The 21,685-nt window shown below is 44.2% G+C and overlaps 1 protein-coding gene across 1 annotated transcript in view; it reads right to left on the bottom strand.

Moving 5' to 3' along the window:
- The window catches only part of prpf6 (PRP6 pre-mRNA processing factor 6 homolog (S. cerevisiae)), a 29,600-nt gene extending 8,164 nt beyond the window's left edge, over positions 1–21,436 (bottom strand). Inside the window, exons 1-15 of the mRNA XM_064956511.1 lie at positions 21,062–21,436; positions 20,237–20,399; positions 20,026–20,144; positions 19,828–19,906; positions 19,473–19,649; positions 12,799–12,936; positions 9,235–9,329; positions 8,981–9,137; positions 8,426–8,588; positions 4,283–4,401; positions 3,907–4,125; positions 2,735–2,857; positions 2,470–2,591; positions 1,643–1,781; positions 1,369–1,488 (exon numbers count right to left, since the gene is read on the bottom strand). Coding sequence (XP_064812583.1) covers positions 1,369–1,488; positions 1,643–1,781; positions 2,470–2,591; positions 2,735–2,857; positions 3,907–4,125; positions 4,283–4,401; positions 8,426–8,588; positions 8,981–9,137; positions 9,235–9,329; positions 12,799–12,936; positions 19,473–19,649; positions 19,828–19,906; positions 20,026–20,144; positions 20,237–20,399; positions 21,062–21,351 — 2,223 coding nt within the window. The 5' untranslated portion in view covers positions 21,352–21,436. The remainder of the gene's footprint in view (positions 1–1,368; positions 1,489–1,642; positions 1,782–2,469; positions 2,592–2,734; positions 2,858–3,906; positions 4,126–4,282; positions 4,402–8,425; positions 8,589–8,980; positions 9,138–9,234; positions 9,330–12,798; positions 12,937–19,472; positions 19,650–19,827; positions 19,907–20,025; positions 20,145–20,236; positions 20,400–21,061) is intronic.
- Between the last annotated feature and the right edge of the window lie 249 nt (positions 21,437–21,685).

The raw sequence follows: 21,685 nt of genomic DNA on the forward strand, positions 1-21,685 counted from the left end.
CTGTAGGACTCGCTCTGATTCAGCTCTTTGTATCCATAGAGGAGTCTTGGCTGACTGTAGGACTCGCTCTGATTCAGCTCTTTGTATCCATAGAGGAGTCTTGACTGACTGTAGGACTCACTGATTCAGCTCTTTGTATCCATAGAAGAGTGGTGACATAGTGGTGGGTCCAATAGAACAGGAGAGAAATGGCATAGTGGTGGGTCCAATAGAACAGGAGAGAAATGGCATAGTGGTGGGTCCAATAGAACAGGAGAGAAATGGCATAGTGGTGGGTCCAATAGAACAGGAGAGAAATGGCATAGTGGTGGGTCCAATAGAACAGGAGAGAAATGGCATAGTGGTGGGTCCAATAGAACAGGAGAGAAATGACATAGTGGTGGGTCCAATAGAAATGACATAGTGGTGGGTCCAATAGAACAGGAGAGAAATGACATAGTGGTGGGTCCAATAGAACAGGAGAGAAATGACATAGTGGTGGGTCCAATAGAACAGGAGGGAAATGACATAGTGGTGGGTCCAATAGAACAGGAGAGAAATGGCATAGTGGTGGGTCCAATAGAACAGGAGAGAAATGGCATAGTGGTGGGTCCAATAGAACAGGAGAGAAATGACATAGTGGTGGGTCCAATAGAACAGGAGAGAAATTACATAGTGGTGGGTCCAATAGAACAGGAGAGAAATGATGTAGTGGTGGGTCCAATAAAGAAGTAAATGGAAATACCAAATTATAAAATAAAATCATTGAAAATACTTGAAAATACTTCCCCAGAAAGCATGACTTGGCCAGAGGAATCGATTCAATCATTTCAAATCACATGCTTATAGATCTATGTCTATTTGGGAAGCCTGCAGTGCGCGTGGCAATAGGCCGAGCTGATTATTGAGCTGCAGCTGTCGGTGAAAAACATTAAGCACGCATAGAAACTAAAAAGTTATTATTGAAACGAAACTGCTCCATGAAAATGCACATAATGATAATCTTACCTGGCACCAAATGGTTTAACATGCGATTGCATTTAGAATTGTTGCGCAATGAATGGGTTTATATAAAAGTGCATATTTTCCTCCATCAGGAGAAATCACACTCAAAATAGGCTCTGTATGCTGGGTGTGTATGACAGTTGTGTGGGATGAATAAAATACATAATGACTAACGAAAATAGGCCAATTTCATTCCACCACATTATGCACATTAACCTATATACCGATAAGCTTGACGGTCAAAGGTATTTCCATCGACTGATATTTCCATCAATTAATAAAAAGCATTATTTTGCTATGGGATCAGCATTTCATTTCGATGTATTGTCCGAAAGCAGGCAGTTGGCGGCTAACGGAAACCCTGACACACCACCCCACACTCACCCTGGCAGTAGGAGCACTGCTGCGGGCCTTGGCCAGTAGTCGACGTGCTCTCTCATATTCATTATTCTCAGACTCCAACTTCACAGCAGCCAGCCAGATCTCCTCACTGTTAGGGTTAGCCTGGACACAGACAGATAGGAGGAAGGGTGATTTACTTCCACCAAATGTTGCTTTACTTTGCTGTTGTTGCTTTACAACCCTGTTGTTTTAAAGAAAGATACTGTTGGAATAATCATGTTTACTCCGGCTAGCAAGCTCATTGCTCCTCTCTCACCTGGAAGGCCAGAGCCAGGATGCTGCGGGCAGCAGGCACGTCCTCAGCCAGCCACTTGGACTTGGCCCCCATCAGCCATAGCACCTCAGCCTTGGGACAGTGAGCCACTGCCCTCTGCAGCAGTGCCTCCAGAGACTCCCTGGGGGGGAGGGGGGGGGATAGTGGACAGTGAGAAGTAAAAGGGTGCATCGTGGAGAGATAGAAAGGGGGTCAGATGAGAAGAAAATGAGGGAGTGAGAGAGAAGTGGGTAAAGACAAAGGGAGGAGAAAGGAAAGAGAGATTGAATAATGGTGAGAAAGTGTGAGGACAGGCAGGCGTTGAAACAGTGATGAATCATAACTAACCGTATGAGTTTGGTTAGCTGAACTAGCAAGTCTGTTACCAAGGCAACTATTGTCGCTATCTAGTAAACGTGCTAGCTGCTTCAGTGGATGTTAAACACATTTCTCCCTGCAAATGAACACATTTCTAGCAGTAAATTTGTTAAATTACTGCCATGGTATAAATCGGATAATCAACTTGGGGCGCTACGCGTTCTCTGGAAAATATTGCAACTCTGTGGAAGGTTAGTTCCACTTCGCTAATGCATTGTGGAACAACACCTTCCACGTCCCTCATTATTTTCCAGAGAACGCATAGCCCCTCGTTGATTCCTTATATTTATAATTACCATTTTACATACACTAAATGAATGAAAAGCAACTAATGAAATTGATTGGCTTCTATTGAATCATTTGCCAATGACAATGTGCCATAGTGATGATATCTACTTTGATACAATTACAATCAATAGGTACAGGCATTTAATTCAACTTTCAACACACACCTAGTGCCGTGGTTCTTCTCGAAGTAGGCTGCGCGGAGCCACACACTCTTCTTGCTAGGGAACATCTGCAGGGCGTGGGCATAGATGGCACGGGCACACTCCAGAGCCCCATGGGACACGCACTGAAATAAAAAATAATTACAGATAATGTATCAAACTAGGGACATGCCATATGTGTTTAATATAAACTGAGTATCTCGATAATAGATCCAGGGGGATCGCGATATTAGAGGATAAGGAATGGGTGAAAGGTCATCATGCTTACACTCTCTGCATCCTCCATCCAAGTGTGTTTACAGTCCTCCTCCTCGATGCCGATGCCAATAACCGCCCGGATCACCGCCTGGCACGTTGCCACGCTGCCAGCTTTATCACATTCCTCTGCATCCTGGAGACGATGGGGGAGAGGCAGAAAGAATAGGTTGAGCGAGGAGAGGACAGAGAGGGGTACGTACGTGAGGGAAAATGAAAAGATGAGGGAGGGAAGAGAAGAAGAATCATGAGAAAAGTTTGAAAGGGAGAGGGGGAGTTGAAAGGAAGGACAGGAGGGAGGAGAGAGTGAGGGAACCACAGGCAAGCCAGTGGAATGCTGGAGCAACTACAGAGTGAATGATGTGTTTTTTTAGAGGATGTGGGGACATGTTTTCACAACCAGGGATCCTCAACCATTTTAGACGGATTTATGGGCGGCCAGGGCTTCAAACTGTACTGGGGAATAACATGACATGATCTCTTTCTTTTGAGTTGAATCAATCCAGTGTTTGATCTGGCTCTGTAGTGCCAAACCCATATGCTTAATATTACCCCTGTGTCCTCCAATATACCTCCCATGCCTGTTCCATAGAACTGTTGATGGACCACTTCACTTTAGAGCCAAGAAAAAAGTAAAAACAAGGGGAAAGAAAACAAAGAAATAAATCCGACAGATAATTGCAATCCAAAGCTTGGTTGCACAACAATGAGTGTAAGTTGAACAGAGGTGAAATGCACAGAGGTCAGAAAGACATCAGCCACCTACCTGCAGGAAGTGACACACACACACTCACACACACACACTGTGCAAAGTGTTTGAGTGCTCCACTTGTTTTGTGCTGCAGTGATTAAATAACATGGACGACAGAGTTGTTCCAAATGACTCTGGCACGCCAGCACCTCTGAAGAGAGGAAGTGACTATAGTATCAGAGTGGAGTCAAGGGCAACACCGGCATGATTTGAGTAAAGGGTGAAGGGACTTTTTAACATTAGACGTTTTCCAAATGCTGGGGTGAAGCGGAAGGCTTTTGGATCATAGATGCAGGAGACTGTTGTTTATTCAGTGGGTCACATGAAAATAACAGGAGCTGGAAGTGGCTCACATCACTTTGTGCTTTGCAGCACAGTGGTGTTTCCTGCTCTAAACTCTCACCTCTCTATCACACACACTTTCTCCCTCTCACCTGTATCCACTGTTCTCTGTTGATCTCGACCCCATTGGCCCCGAGTGATGTGATGGCTCTGTCAACAATCTTCTCCACCATTTGCGTATTCCCGTTGGCCTCTTCCAGCTTGGCGGCGGTGATCCAGATGTGTCGGTCCGTAGGGATGTTCTCACGGGCCTTGTTTAGGACACGCCTGGCATTCTCATAGGTCTCCAACCGCGCCAGTGCCAGCCACAACTACACAGGTAGAGGGGGCAGGAAGTTGTGGGAAGGGGGTGTAAAAAAAAAAATTAAGTAGATATTTTGGGAAGTGCAGTCAGGGTCAGAATGCAGAAGATCGAGTTGTACGAGACTGGGTCCTTATGAAAACATTGCACAATATCAATGTGTGTACCTCCACGCTAGTGGGACAGCACTCCACAGCTCTGCTCAGCATGATCCTGGCATCCTCTGGCTCCTCCAGTTCTACAGCAGTTTTCCACAGACGAACTGACTTCGACACATTCTCCAGCGCTGTGGGACACACAGAGAGAGGAGTTACACCTGGGCTTCCCAAACGTTTTTGGCCCGTGCCCAATGGTAGAAATGACTGATCGTTTGTTCGTTCGACATGGTGGGATCTTTTTGTCTGTAAAATGAATTATGCGTATGGAAGTCAAATTGGGAGTCATGGGATGACATGGTGCATTAGATCCTCCCACTGCGACCCAGGAAACTTCACAAGGTGGTGAAAGCCCACGGTATGACCAGACTAGGCACAAAGGCCATTTAACGCAACACTTTTTGTGACAAAACGATCAGTAGAGTTGAAAATGCAATAGATTGAACACATTGAACATTCAATTGTTATTTGGTACATGAAAAGGTAAGTGAAAAAGTACATTTTGTGGATTGTCATAACGTGACTTTTATCTGCAACAAGTCTGTTTTGGTGGTGGGAAAATACATATTTTCTTAAATGCAGATTTTTTAAAGATTCGCATGAAAATTTGTTGCCAGTTGGATGGAAACCTAACTACAGATTATGTTCTTCCCCCGTCATTTTCAAATCCGGCGATCCCACATGGGATTTCTGTTAAGTTACAGCCTTCATTTTTTCAACAAACTGTAATTTTTGTAGTTACTTAAGTAAATACCTGTAGTCAACTTGTGCAAAACATTAGGAGATGAAGCAGATTCATTTGGTCTGTCACGATTTTACATTAGGAACCACCTTAGTTCCCCAGAACAGTTAGAGCGTTGGACTAGTTACCGGAAGGTTGCAAGTTCAAATCCCTGAGCTGACAAGGTACAAATCTGTCGTTCTGCCCCTGAACAGGCAGTTAACCCACTGTTCCTAGGCCGACATTGAAAATAAGAATTTGTTCTTAACTGACTTGCCTGGTTAAATAAAGGTAAAAAAAACAACAAAAAAAAACAAACAGTTGAGCTAATCACGTGTTTCTTTGTAAATAGCACAATGGGAGAAAGAGTCCAGGTGTGTATTTGGTTTCACTTGCTAGTTAGCGAAGTGGCTGACTCAATAAGGAGATGGGGCATCATATAATGTTAGCTTTCTGCCGTGATCTGTACAGATATCACTGCTGCCATCTCCATTTCCTTGTGTTTTTTCCTCCTCTCCGTTGTCGGCTCCTGAGGCTTCTCCGAGCGACTCCACACCTGCTGCTCCAGAGCCAGAGCTCTTCTTCCTCCAGACAAGTCTGTCAAAACGTCTTTCTCTTATTAACATTCACTTACAAATGTCCAAACTCACTAAATTACATTCGGTAGCTACAACCTATACTTGAATAACTTTATGAGCTGGATTGCCTGTCTTCGCAATTAGTTTCTTTTCATTTGTGCTCGTTAGCATATTTAGCTAGCAGCCACTATACACCATTACCTGTGCTAATTTTGTTAGCATTCTGGTAACAGACACCCAATAGTTTTTTTGTTGCATTTTTAGTGCCCCCTTGTGTACGAAGACGGTAATAACGTAAATCCCGACGACGTGACGATATGAAAATCTGGATATTGTCCAACCCTAAAACACAAAAATCTCTGCAAAAACATTTCATAATGTAATCATGGCAATTATTTTAATATCAACACATTGCCTCAAACCTCTAGGTACACTGTGATGGATAAATAGAGAAGGTTTTTCTTTTCTTTCTATTGTGAAATACACAGGGGCAGCCCAGATATGTAGGGGCTGAAGCCTTTCAAAGGAAGCAAAACATCCAGTCTCTCAAAGAAGTATTCTGCTGGGAACAGCACTGTGTGTGTAATGGAGCAGTGCTCCCACCATGACAGGGTGTAAATAGAGGGTGTGTGATGGCTAGAAGTGTCAATTGGGATAAGAAACAAGGTTCAAGGTTGGGTTCAAATGGAGTGATGGCCTGTTGAACTTTTTATTTCCCTCTTCTCTCAGTCTTTCCTTTCATCACTAGTCCAAAGCTCAATAGTCTCAATAGCAGACACGTAAGCCTTGTTCACACTGCAGGCCTTAATGATTACATTCGTTTTGTTTTTCAAATTCGTATTTAAAATACTGACTGTCCAATAGAGCCAGGCCGATATGGGATTTTTGGATCCAATTCCAATTTTAGAGTGGAAATATTCACCAATAACTGATATACAGGGCATTTGGAAAGTTTCAGACCACTTGACCTTTTCCACTTTGTTACGTTACAGCCTCATTCTAAAATGTATTACATAAAACTGCTTCCTCATCAATCTACACATAATACCCCATAAAGACAAGGTGAACACAGATTTATTTTATTTTTTTAGCAAATGTATAAAAAAATAAAAAAACAGAAATGCCTTATTTACATAAGTATTCAGACCCTTTGTTACGAGACTCGAAATTGAGCTCAGGTGCATCTTGTTTCCATTGATCATCCTTGAGACGTTTCTACAACTTGACTGGAGTCCACCTGTGGTAAATTCAATTTATCGGACATGATTTGGAAAGGCACACACTCGTCAGTGCATAAGTGCATAACAGAGCCATGAGGTGGAAGGAATTTACCGTAGAGCTCCGAGACAGGATTGTGTCTGCAGCACTGAAGGTCCCCAAGAACACAGTGGCCTCCATCATTCTTAAATGGAAGAAGTTTGGAACCACCAAGACTCTTCCTAGAGCTGGCCGTTCAGCTAAACTGAGCAATCGAGGTCGTATTGCCGCATTGTATCATGTATTTGGATATTTCTGTTAGGGAACACTACCCGGTGAAGTGTGCAATAACTAACTTCGCCCTTGCACTCCTAAAGAATTTTAAAAAATTAAACTTTGGCAAAGTCTACAAACTTAGTCTACTCTCTTCGTAACAGATTCTAGTTTTGGAAACAGAAAACTGTATTGAGATCAAATGTTTAATCAATGAGAAAATTAGCAGAATGTTGCCAAAAATCCATCTTCTCCTACTGCCAGCCACTGGGTTCCCTCTCATCACCATATTTGGTAGTGTGTAGAAATGCCTACCGGATGCTTCACATTTATACATCCGGTGAAATATCTTGCTCATTGTTCCATCTGTGGTTGGGGTTTAGCGTAGGGACATCCCAAGGATCCCTGATAGCATCATCCCTCAGAGGACATCGTCAAGTCCTCTCACACAGCTCGTTAGCTGGACAGCTTGCACTCATCACAGAAATGGCGATTGGCGAAATGTGAATAAGGACCAGTCACTACCAAGTGACATGTTCTTTGGTGTCTCTGAAAACATTTGAATGGTGGAGCTTGAGGAATACCCTTACTAAAGAGCAAAAATAACAACAGATTTCACTGGCTTCACTAAAAAGCTATAACATTACCACAACTTTGAACTTCTTAGCACAGCACTTACTTTACATTTGGGCATTGCATCCATTGTTTGTAACGACACCCTACCATTTTATTGAGCTGGCAAGCATCTATCCACTCAGCACTCACGGTAGAAGCAGTAAGACGGAGAGTTAGTTCACTCTCCTCTCTGACTGGTGTGGATGCGTTGGCCCGGTGGTCGTGTCCAGTCTTAGTGTAGCGCGCCAAGGCAAGATAGGCTTATAGCCATGGGGGACAAATAACGAAATGTACAAAAAGTCAAATTCTATCAAGAACGGCTTTTATGACGAGCGTTATCTTTGCATCTTATATTGGACCATTTCAATGGATTTAACAACGGTACGAAATATCGGCCAATAATATTGGTGAACCGATAAATCGGTCGGGCTCTACTGTCCAAAGAACAGGTTACAAGTGAACAAATGGGGTGTGTGTGTGTTCAGGCAGAAGTCATCTGCTGACAATACCACACTAGTTGTCATAGTAATGACTTGTGTGGCACAGTGGTGTAGACAGAAAACTTCCTATCATTCAAAAGTTAGGTAGCAAGCAAAGGTGACAATGCCTACCATTGGCTGTTCAGACTCCAAGAAAAATAACAGATTCGAATTGGATATGCAAAACAACTTGTTTTGAGTCACTTCAAACTGTCAATGTGAACAAGGCTTTACAGGTCTCAACAAAAACTGTTTTGCACCATTGTAGCTTTGACAGGGCAAAACATCTCACCCTTCCTGAGGACGCGTTTCTTGGCCCTGACGTCAGTCTCCAGCTCGGCAGCTCTGATGTAGATACGGACAGACCCGGGGAGGTGACGCACCGCCTGGGCCACCACTGCCTTGGCTGTGTCCCCTGGCTGCAGCCTGGCGGCCTCCAGCCACACATCCTCACTCTGGGGACAAAACACACCTATTCATCTCACACACATTGCCTGGGTCACCACTGTCTTGGCTGAGTCACCAGTCTGTAGACTAGCAGTCACATCCATCAATCATTATCACCAATGAGGTGAAGTTTTTGAGCACTATCATTAGTCTGCAGTAATGTGCAAATTACAGCCAGAGGCACCTCTAGACTAGACCTATCTATCATCGAATACAGGGTAATTAGGCCAGCCCATTTTTAACGTCTGGAAATCTAACCAGGCCAGCACAGACACTGACTGGTGGAGAAATTGAATGCCTCATTTAAAACCTAGAAAGTGAGCACACAAATACACAGATAAGCATCATGGGAAGCAAGAAGTGCACTTTGAAAAGATACTTTACAGTTTGTGTACATTACCTTGGGACACATCTCAGTGCCCTTCATGATGAGGTTCCGGGCCACCTGTAGTTTCCCTGTCACCTCCTCTAGCCTGGCCGAAGCAATCCAGGCAGGGGGGTGGTGGGGGTTGGTCTCCCTCACTGACTTCAGCAGCAGACGGGCCTTCTTAATGTCACTGCACATTCACAAGAAGACAGTCAACAATACAGACAGAGATATAGATCAGCAACAAATTTGTGTTCGTAGCGAAGTTTATTCTCTGGGCCACTCACCTGATGTCTCCTCCATGCGTGGGGATCATAGAGTTTAGATCAGTGAGATAACCTTTAGGGTCCACCACCGTCTGTCCACTCACAGAGTCAGACACCTGAGAGGAGAGAGATGGAGATCAGCACAGATATACAAAACAGGAAGTTATACTGGGGATCACATGCTTACTGGGATCACATGCTTACCATCTGACCAGTCCCTTCCATAACATATACAGTGAGCTCAAAAACTAATTTGGACAGAGACACATGTTTTGTTGTTTTGGCTCTGTACTCCAGCACATTAGATTTGAAATTATACAATGAATATGAGGTTGGTGCAGACTGTCAGCTTTAATTTCACTGTATTTTTATCCATATCGGGTGAACCGTTTAGGAATTACAGCACTTTATGTACATAGTTTTGGGGCGGCAGGTAGCCTAGTGGTTAGAGCTTTGGGCCAGTAACCGAAAGGTTGCTAGATCGAATCCCCGAGCTGACAAGATAAAAATCTGTCATTCTGCCCCTGAACAAGGCAGTTAACCCAAGGCCGTGATAAATAAATAAACAAATAGCCCCCCCATTTTGGGGGATCAAAAGTATTCTGACAAATTCATTGATATGTGTATTCCAGAAGTCAACATTTTTGTATTTGGTCCCATATTCCTAGCACACAATGACGACATCAAGCTTGTGACTCTCACACATCCATTTGCTGTTTGCATTTCAGATAATTGTGTCCAATAGAAATGTATAGCAAATCATGTATTGTGACATTTTGGAGTCACTTATTGTAAATAAGAATATAATATGTTTCTAGACACATCTACATTAATGTGGATGCTACCATGATTACAGATACAGTGGGGCAAAAAAGTATTTAGTCAGCCACCAATTGTGCAAGTTCTCCCACTTAAAAAGATGAGAGGCCTGTAATTTTCATCATAGGTACACTTCAACTATGACAGACAAAATTAGAAAAAAAATCCAGAAAATCACATTGTAGGATTTTGTATGAATTTATTTGCAAATTATGGTGGAAAATAAGTATTTGGTCAATAACAAAAGTTTCTCAATACTTTGTTATATACCCTTTGTTGGCAATGACAGAGGTCAAACGTTTTCTGTAAGTCTTCACAAGGTTCTCACACTGTTGCTGGTATTTTTGGCCCATTCCTCCATGCAGATCTCCTCTAGACAGTGATGTTTTGGGGCTATTGCTGGGCAACACGGACTTTCAACTCCCTCCAAAGTTTTTCTATGGGGTTGAGATCTGGAGACTGGCTAGGCCACTCCAGGACACTTGAAGTGCTTCTTACGAACCCACTCCTTCGTTGCCCGGGCGGTGTGTTTGGGATCATTGTCATGCTGAAAGACCAAGCCACGTTTCATCTTCAATGCCCTTGCTGATGGAATGACGTTTTCACTCAAAATCTCACGATACTTGGCCCCATTCATTCTTTCCTTTGCACGGATCAGTCGTCCTGGTCCCTTTGCAGGAAAACAGCCCCAAAGCATGATGTTTCCACCCCCATGCTTCACAGTAGGTATGAGGTTCTTTGGATGCAACTCAGCATTCTTTGTCCTCCAAACACGACGAGTTGAGTTTTTACCAAAAAGTTATATTTTGGTTTCATCTGACCATATGATATTCTCCCAATCTTCTTCTGGATCATCCAAATGCTCTCTAGCAAACTTCAGAAGGGCCTGGACATGTACTGGCTTAAGCAGGGGGATACGTCTGGCACTGCAGGATTTGAGTCCCTGGCGGCGTAGTGTGTTACTGATGGTAGGCTTTGTTACTTTGGTCCCAGCTCTCTGCAGGTCATTCACTAGGTCCCCCCGTGTGGTTCTAGGATTTTTGCTCACCGTTCTTGTGATAATTTTGACCCCACGGGGTGAGATCTTGCGTGGAGCCCCAGATCGAGGGAGATTATCAGTGGTCTTGTATGTCTTCCATTTCCTAATAACTGCTCCCACAGTTGATTTCTTCAAACCAAGCTGCTTACCTATTGCAGATTCAGTCTTCCCAGCCTGGTGCAGGTCTACAATTTTGTTTCTGGTGTCCTTTGACAGCTCTTTGGTCTTGGCCATAGTGGAGTTTGGAGTGTGACTGTTTGAGGTTGTGGACAGGTGTCTTTTATACTGATAACAAGTTCAAACAGGTGCCATTAATACAGGTAACGAGTGGAGGACAGGGGAGCCTCTTAAAGAAGAAGTTACAGGTCTGTGAGAGACAGAAATCTTGCTTGTTTGTAGGTGACCAAATACTTTTTTTCCACCATAATTTGCAAATAAATTCATTAAAAATGCTACAATGTGATTTTCTTTTCTCATTTTGTCTGTCATAGTTGAAGTGTACCTATGATGAACATTACAGGCCTCATCTTTTTAAGTGGGAGAACTTGCACAATTGGTGGCTAAATACTTTTTTTCCCCATTGTAGTCCTGAATGAATCATGAATAATGATCAGTGAGAATGTTAATTGCACAAATATCATACCCCCAAGACATGTTAACCTCCCACCATTACAATAACATGGGAGGGTAGCATTTGATATCATACCCCCAAGACATGTTAACCCCTCATCATTACAATAACAGGGGAGGTTAGCATTTGATATCATACCCCCAAGACATGTTAACCCCTCATCATTACAATAACCTGGGAGGGTAGCATTTGATATCATACCCCCAAGACATGTTAACCCCTCATCATTACAATAACCTGGGAGGGTAGCATTTGATATCATACCCCCAAGACATGTTAACCCTCATCATTACAATAACCTGGGAGGGTAGCATTTGATATCATACCCCCAAGACATGTTAACCCCTCATCATTACAATAACCTGGGAGGGTAGCATTTGATATCATACCCCCAAGACATGTTAACCCCTCATCATTACAATAATCTGGGAGGGTAGCATTTGATATCATACCCCCAAGACATGTTAACCCCTCATCATTACAATAACCTGGGAGGGTAGCATTTGATATCATACCCCCAAGACATGTTAACCCCTCATCATTACAATAACCTGGGAGGGTAGCATTTGATATCATACCCCCAAGACATGTTAACCCCTCATCATTACAATAACCTGGGAGGGTAGCATTTGATATCATACCCCCAAGACATGTTAACCCCTCATCATTACAATACAATGACCCAATACTTTTGAACTATGTTTACATTATATTTTACATTAACATTTTAGTCATTTACCAGACGCTCTTATCCAGAGAGACTTACAGGAGTAATTAGAGTTAAGAGCCTTCCTCAAGGGCACAGACTGATTTTTCACCTAGTCTGCTCAGGTATTCGAACCAGCGACCTCTTGGTTACTGGCCCAACACTCTTAACCACTAGGCTACCTGAAACCTAATATAGATGAAACACCCTAAAATGAAAGCTGACAGTCTGCACTTTAACCTCAATCATACATTTCAAATCCAAAGTGCTGGAGTACAGAGACAAAAAGAAAAGTATGATAATATCTGTCCTAATACTCACTGTAGGTTGGGGAATAACAGTCAAACGAGACACAAGCTTTAAGTCAGTAGGAATAAAGTGATGCATTACCTGGCTGAGCCTCATGTCCATCAGTGTGTTCCTGGCCTGGCCGATTTTCCTCATGTCCAGCTCTCCTGTCCCAGGGGTCATCAGGCCAGGGGTCATCCCCCCAGGGTACGGGCTTTCCAGACCACCGGGGAGGTTCAACTGGAGACGGAACCAACACAACAAATAAGAGCCTGGATGAGAACCAGCAGCCTAGAAATACATTTTGGCATGGGACGGATTAGGTCTGTGGCAGTCATGACATTTTGTCAACTGGTTATTGTCATGCAGAAGACTGCCGGTCTCAAGGTAACTGACCTTTAATTAACAAACAAGTTTCGCATCTCCAGGCCTCCACGCATACAAGCCTCTGATATGCGCCTTTGCAACCTCTACATGTAAAATAGTCTAATAATTCAATTTAATATACACTGGGTTACAAGTAAGGGATTACAAAAGACGGTAACTGTAATCTGTTACTTTACAAGCTAAATAAATATTGTAATCAGATTACAGATACTTTAGAAAAAACAGATGATTATTTTGAGGATTACTTTTAAATTCAAAAAGGAAGTTTGTGGGGAAAAAAAATCTTTGACACTTCTGTTTTCTCAATGACATTCAAATCAGCATTGAAAAAAGGATCAAGTTTAAATTTGTTCCACCTGAGCGAGTCTGACCACAAGTCAGAGACCACTATGATGACACAACAAATGTGTTTTATGGATCATGGGAAAAGAGCAGGAATAGGTTTTTGTAGGCTACAGTCCAAGCTGTCTTCCAACGGTGCGACTGCTGTCAGCATCCAAAGATTAACTTGAATAAACACGGCGATACGGATATCACCTATTATTGATATCTTCATAGGGCATAGATCTTTTTTTCACCTTTATTTAACCATGTAGGCCAGAGAAAAAGTTCTTATTTACAGCTGCGACCTGGCCAAGGTAAGCAGTGCGTCACAAACAACAACACAGAGTTACACATGGGATTAACAAACGTAGTCAATAACACAATAGAAAACTCTACATACAGTGTGTGCAAATGTAGTAAGATTGGGGAGGTAAGGCAATAAAATGGCCATAGTGGCAAAATAATTACAATTTAGCATTAACACTGGAGTGAAAGATGTGCAAGTAGAGATACTGGGGTGCAAAAGAGCATAAATAAATAACAGTATGGGGATGAGGTAGTTGGGTGGGCTATATACAGATGGGATATGTACAGGTGCAGTGATCCGTAAGCTGCTCTGACAGCTGATACTTAAAAGTTAGTGAGGGAGATAAGTCTCCAGCGATTTTTGCAATTCGTTCCAGTCATTGGCAGCAGAGAACTGGAAGGAAAGGCGGCCAAAGGAGTTGGCTTTGGGGATGACCAGTGAAATAAACCTGCTGGAGCACGTGCTACGGGTGGGTGTTGCTATGGTGACGAGTAAGCTGAGATAAGGCAGGGCTTTACCTAGCAAAGACTTATAGATGACCTGGAGCCAGTGGGTTTGGAGATAGATATGAATCGAGGGCCAGTCAACGAGAGCATACAGGTCACAGTGGTGGGTAGTATATGGGGCTTTGGCATCAAAACGGATGACACTGTGATAGACTACATCCAATTTGCTGAGTAGTGTTGGAGGCTATTTTATAAATGACATCGCCAAAGTCAAGGATCGGCAGGATAATCAGTTTTACGAGGGTGTTTAGCAGCATGAGTGAAAGAGGCTTTGTTGCAAAATAAGAAGCCGATTCTAGATTAAATTTTGGATTGGAGATGCTTAATGTGAGTCTGGAAGGAGAGTTTGCAGTCTAACCAGACACCTAGGTATTTAAAGTTGTCCACATATTCTAAGTCAACCATCCAGAGTTGTGAAGCTATTCGGGCGGGTGCAGGCAGTGATTGGTTGAAAAGCATGCATTTAGTTTTACTAGCCTTTAAGAGCAGTTGAAGGCCATGGAAGGAGTGTTGTATGGCATTGAAGCTCGTCTGGAAGTTTGTTAACACAGTGTCCAAAGAAGGGCAAGAAGTATACAGAATGGTGTCGTCTGAGTAGAGGTGGATCAGAGAATCACCAGCAGCAAGAGCAACATCATTGATATATACAGAGCAGCGAGTTGGCCGAGAATTGAACCCTGCGGCACCCCCATAGAGACTGCCGGAGGTCCAGACAACAGGCCCTCCGATTTGACACACTGAACTCTATCTGAGAAGTCTTTGGTGAACCAGACGAGGCAGTCATTTGAGAAACCAAGGCTTTTGAGTCTGCCGATAAGAATGCAGTGATTGAGTCGAAAGCCTCTGTGATTCACACTGCTGCTCTCTCATTTAGCTATTTGCGCCTCACGGATTGTGGTTGTTGTGGATGAACGGTCACAAATCTAAATGTGTTCTCGAACTCATAATGGTTGAATTCAAGAAATGTAAGCTGCCTATCAAGCATCGTTTTTGAAACCAGTGGACAGCCAGTGAAAAATGCCCTTTTGCAAGAGCTGCATAGTACAGATCTCAGCCTATGGAATAAGCATGGGGCTTGTATTGCTTGGAAAAACTCCCTAGAAAGGCCAGAACCTAGGAAGAAACCTAGAGAGGAACCAGGCTACGAGGGGTAGCCAGAGATAACCGAACATGGCCAAGATGTTCCAATGTTCATAGATGATCAGCAGGGTCAAATAATAATAATCACAGTGGTTGTAGAGGGTGCAACACGTCAGCACCTCAGGAGTAAATGGCTTTTTCAGTTGGCTTTTCATAGCCGATCATTCAGAGTATCCTCTACCGCTCCTGCTGTCTCTAGAGAGTTGAAAACAGCAGGTCTGGGACAGGTAGCACGTCCGGTGAACAGGTCAGGGTTCCATAGCCGCAGGCAGAACAGTTGAAACTGAAGCAGCAGCACGTCCAGGTGGACTGGGGACAGCAAGGTGTCATCAGGCCAGGTAGTCCTGAGGCAAGGTCCTAGGGCTCAGGTCCTACTGTTCGGCCCGCCTTTTCCTGTAGTTCACGATCACCTCCTTTGTCTTGCTCACATTGACGGAGAGGTTGTTGTCCTGGCACCACACTGCCAGTTCTCTGACCTCCTCCCTATAGGCCGTCTCATCGTTGTCGGTGATCAGGCCTACCACTGCTGTGTCATCAGCAAACTTAATGATTGTGTTGGAGTCGTGTTTGGCCACACAGTCGTGGGTAAACAGGGAAAACAGGAGGGAACTAAGTACACACCCCTGAGTGGCCAAAGTGTTAAGGATCAGCGTGGCAGATGTGTTGTTGCCTACACTTACCACCTGGGGGCAGCCCGCCAGGAAGTCCAGGATCCAGTTGCAGAGGGAGGTGTTTAGTCCCAGAGTCCTTAGCTTAGTGATGAGCATTGTGTGCACTATGGTGTTGAACACTGAGCTGTAGTCAATGAACAGCATTCTCACATAGGTGTTCCTATGGTCCAGGTGAGAAAGGGCAGTGTGGAGTACGATTGAGATTGCGTCATCTGTGGATCTGTTGGGGCGGTATGGGAATTGAAGTGGGTCTAGGGTGTCCAGGAGGATGCTGTTGATGTGAGCCAAGACCAGCGTTTCAAACACTTCATGTCTACCAACTTGAGTGCTACTGGGCGGTAATCATTTAGACAGGTTATTCGCTTCCGCGCATACTTTGAGTACACGTCCTGTTAATCCATCTGGCCCAGTGGCTTTGTGAATATTGACCTCTTTAAAGGTTTTGTTCACATCGGTTATCACACAGTCATCCAGAACAGCTGGTGCTCTCGTGCATGCTTTAGTGTTGCTTGTCTCGAAGCGAGCATAGGATTTGCCCTTTAAACAGCGGCATATTATCAAGATATCAGTGTCCCCAACAAAAAGGTAAACAATAGGCCTATAACAAATGCAGCATATGGCATTTCTTTCCCACGTGTAAATAGCACTTTTCAGTAGTGCTCAAAGCATGCCATTCCATAAGCACAGGATTTATTTTTCAACTTGAATCAATGTGCGCAATCTGTCCTCCATGACAACAAAATCATAAATAAAACAATTTGGCTAATCTATACTGCCAGTCAGTCCAATAAATGTTGTACCCCTTGATCTTCAAGAATAGGACTTGGAAATCTTGAATTCTGATAGACTTTTGTCTTTAATGTAAAGATATAATTTAATAATATTATTATATGTAGTAGAAAGTGATAGGTTAGAAGAAGACTACATAACCAACCCATAAAGTAAAATTAAACATCCATACATGGCCAGCAATGTAAACTTTAACATTGATTTATTCTGCAATAGATGACGTTCAATTGGTAACATACATTTTTGACTTCTTCTAATGTTTCTTAAGAGGAAAGTAATCTCAAGGTAACCTAATGTAATCACATTACATTACTGGGTTTGGGTAATCCAAAAGATTACAATTTTAGACTACTAAATGTTACAGATTACATTTAGAAAGTAACCTACCCAACCCTGAATATACACCCTCACAATAAATCCATTATTTATTTTAGTCTGGTCTAAAGAAACATGATATGAAGAAAATGTATTTCAGAAGAACAGAATATGAGTTGGCTTGCTATGTTAGTTATATGGCTATGCTCCATGTCATAGGCTGTAGGCTTGTTCATTTAACTGGCAAGATATGCTAAAAAATCCTGTGCCATTATTTTATAGTAAGTGTAAAAGTGATCATTTGAAACAGGTCATATATGCTTATTTGTCAACCTTAGTTGTGAATGATACAAACCTTAGAATGTCTTAGAAATCAGAAAAGATATGGGCTGCATGGTGGGACTATAGGCTATTGATTTGAGACAGTAGCAAAAAAAAGATTTGCGCTCTGTTCCTTGCCTCAGGCTGCACAACTGTTCTCTCATCAAGTGACCATATTTTCACCTGTCAGACAATTCTAAATTAATATCATGTCTTCGATTTAGAATGTCCCATTATCAAAAGGACAGAGGAAAAAGACATGTCATCTGTATGCACTGGAATAGTGAATGGAGGCAGCGTGCTTTTTGTTTTGTAGGCTTCTTGGGCTAGCGGAGCATGTGCTTAGAAATAAACATCATTTTCACTCCATTTATTTCACTCCACGCATCAACCACTGTTTGAGAAGCACGCTCTTGCTGCCCAACGGGATTTTCCGCCCAAACTATGTATGCCACAGGCCCTTCAACCTTGATCCTGCAGCTACCCAGTGCTTAATTTGGGAAACCAAGTGGAATCTGTTCGGGAACATCGATAGTAACATGTTTTCAGAACAAAACATTTCACTAAACTGTTGACAGCCCATCTGCACGCTTCAGAAAGGAATAAAGGAGAGAGGAGATGGAAACGCATGGTGGTGAGATATGCTGTATAGCTAAAAGTAATGTGACCATTTAATTGTGATTTATTTTTATTTTTAAATGCCCTATTACTAGGCTATTCAAAACCAAATACAAACTGTAAGCCGACTCATGGATAGACATTTTGGACCATAAGGTAACCAGTCCATCCAGTAAGCATAATAACAGTCCACACTCACAGACTAGACGAACTTTCAGTTATGTTTGATGTTTTTTTCCCCATGCATAATATGGGGGGGGGGGGGGGCTTGGACTCACAAGACCATGCATAAGCTCTAATAGTATGGGTGTTTGAATTAATCATCACCGTAGTAAGAGCCCTGAGTACCAGGCCATTAGAACCTGATGGAGGGACAATGGACCTGGTGGAGGGACAATAGAGCCCTGAGCACCAGGCCGTTAGGACCTGATGGAGGGACAATAGAGCCCTGAGTACCAGGCCGTTAGGGCCTGATGGAGAGACAATAGAGCCATGAGCACCAGGCCGTTAGGACCTGGTGGAGGGACAATAGAGCCCTGAGCACCAGGCCATTAGAACCTGATGGAGGGACAATAGAGCCCTGAGCACCAGGCCGTTAGGACCTGATGGAGGGACAATAGAGCCCTGAGCACCAGGCCGTTAGGACCTGATGGAGGGACAATAGAGCCCCGAGCACCAGGCCGTTAGGACCTGATGGAGGGACAATAGAGCCCTGAGCACCAGGCCGTTAGGACCTGATGGAGGGAAAATAGAGCCCTGAGCACCAGGTCGTTAGGACCTGATGGAGGGACAATAGAGCCCCGAGCACCAGGCCGTTAGGACCTGATGGAGGGACAATAGAGCCCTGAGCACCAGGCCGTTAGGACCTGATGGAGGGACAATAGAGCCCTGAGCACCAGGCCGTTAGGACCTGATGGAGGGAAAATAGAGCCCCGAGCACCAGGCCGTTAGGACCTGATGGAGGGAAAATAGAGCCCCGAGCACCAGGCCGTTAGGACCTGATGGAGGGACAATAGAGCCCCGAGCACCAGGCCGTTAGGACCTGTTGGAGGGACAATAGAGCCCTGAGACCCAGGCCATCAGGACTAGATGATCGTTAACAAGTTGGGTACTCTCGAAGTATGTCCAGCACATAAGAGGAGATTACCGCGACTCATGGAATTTTATAGCGGTCATGACTCATGACTGCCGGTGTAGCGGTAATACAGTCACTCCAACAGCCCTAGGTAGGATTTGGAGAATGTTTCAGTGGCAGAAGTTGACTCCTACAGGCACATAATGAAACTGCAACATGTGACAAAACAGAGAGTGTGGTATGAGAGTATGGCAATGCATGACCCTTAGAAGTTGGTGAGTATGCTTGAGTGTGTCTGCTTCTGTGCATGTAACGTTACTAACCCCCTGCAGTGGGTCCACAGTGGTGTGCTTGTCTCCTGTGGTCAGGTGTTTGGAGAAGAAGCTGTCTGGTACAGGGGTGAGTTTCTCATAGCGCGGGTTCCTCTGGCGCTTGTTCCTGGCATCGCCAACCTCCGGGATACTCAGCCACTCCTCATCTGACATTCCTGACAGCTTCCTCTACACACAGAGACCAAGAGCCAGGGAGAGAGAATGAAGAGTAGAATAGATGTATTGCTTTCAGTGTCATTATCCATTAAGAGATGGAAATTGTGTCTTTGGCAGATTTAAAAGGTAGAACTGCTTGGAGACAGTACAGGAGAGTGGACTCTGTTGCCATGAGAACACAGTGACCAACCTTGAGGTCAGAGAACTGCTGCTGGATCTTGGGGCGCTCCATACGGTACTTCTCTATCTCATCCTTCTCCCTCAGCTCCCTGGGGACCACACAGTACAGACTGGGTTAACACAACAGAGCAGTAACACACACACACACACACACACCCTTAGGAGCAGTAACCCACACCAATAAACACATGGAATTATCTTCTCTCACCTCCTCTCCTTGCGTCGTTCGTCCATCCTCTTGTCCAGAGCTGCGTAGATGGCATCTGCCTCCTCGTCGTCTTTCTCATAGGGTCCACTGGAGAACAGACTACCAGCATAGCCGTTAAACTGAGACAAAGTGGACAGAGGTAGGTGTTACAATATGTTGTGAGCTGAGCTTTGCCTGAACTTGTTCTTGGGTGTTATGTGTAAACAAGCACCTCATCATAGTTGGTGTCATTCAGATCCTCTTCGTCGTCTTCCTGGTTCTTCTTCATCTTGTCCCCCACCGTCCTCTGCCCCGGGGGAGCATGGCGGTCATCCACCGGGTCGTTGGCATCTCGAGCGGGTCCGATATCAGAACGGGTGGTGAAACCTGTGGCTCTGGAGACAGAAGAGGTGGAGTTAGATGGAGAGATTCAACAACAGACTAGAACATTATTTTTCAATCTAGCCAGCAGATCCAACCCGCTTGCTTACAGCTGCACTAGGGTCAGACAGGCTTCCTGTGTAGATTATTACACAGCAGAGCAGGTGTGAGAGATGGCTTGGAAAACATACCTAAATCCAGGGATGAGAAATGTGGTGTTCTTCAAATTGTTCCATTATTCCAACTGTTACACCAAGAAGATTAAACGACTGCTAAAAAAACTAGCAAAAAAACTAAGTTGTTGTAACAGTTAAATTGGGATAATGGGGTAATTCGGAGTATAACTCATTTCTCATCCCTATATCGAGATACATATTCCAAGCCATATCTCGGGTTGGCTCAGCGGTGTCTTAATCTACACTGGAAGTCTGCCTGACTCTAGTGCAGTTGTAAGCAAGCTGGTCAGATCTGCTGGCGATCTTCAATCCTGCTCCTGGAGACCACAGCCTCTAGTTTTTGTTTCAGTCTGGTTCTGGAGTGTTTACATAGGTAGATAGCGAGCCAAACATTGCATTGGTACACAAGTAGTTACTAACTAAGGTGGCTTAGTTACTAAGGTGGCTTAGTTACTGTAGCTAGCTATGTGGCTAAGCTAACTAACATCATGCCTGCTTACCCTCTGCCGAGTCCAGGCACATAGCCTAGCGGCGCGGCCATCCCTAGGAAGGGCTTTTTCTTCTTGCCCATGAGCGGGGAGGACATGGGCATTGGCGGGGGCTCGGCATTACGCCCGCCACCCCGGCCACCTCCAGAGCCTCTACCAGAATTCTGCCCGCCGCCCCCAAAGCCTCTACCATCATTCTGCCCGCGGCCACCGGAGCCTCGACCGAAATTCTGTCCACCGCCCCTAGAGCCTCTACCATCATTTTGATTTCTGTTGTTATAGTTTCCATCTCTGCCAGACATCGTGGCTAGTTATACCGACAACGCGGTTCACTCACTAAGGTATAATAAGAACGGGTTCACTTCCGGAATAATCTTCTTCGTATGAGCTTCCGGCAGACTGTAGATTTTGGAAATAATAACATACGCACTTCCTTTTACAATCATGGCATTGGTCTGCAACAGCGCCCCCTGTGGCGCTCCACAACTACTACTGCCATACTCTACCAGCAGAGTGCAGCAGACTACAGGAAAATGTGCAGGCTAGGAGAATAGCCAACTTTCGGCCCATTGCACATATCCCAGACATGGCAACTGGAATTTGGAGTCTAAATGGTTTATTAAGTCTACCTGTAAC

The sequence above is a fragment of the Oncorhynchus masou genome, chromosome 33, assembly GCF_036934945.1.
Source record: "Oncorhynchus masou masou isolate Uvic2021 chromosome 33, UVic_Omas_1.1, whole genome shotgun sequence".
Classification (NCBI taxonomy): Eukaryota; Metazoa; Chordata; class Actinopteri; order Salmoniformes; family Salmonidae; genus Oncorhynchus; species Oncorhynchus masou.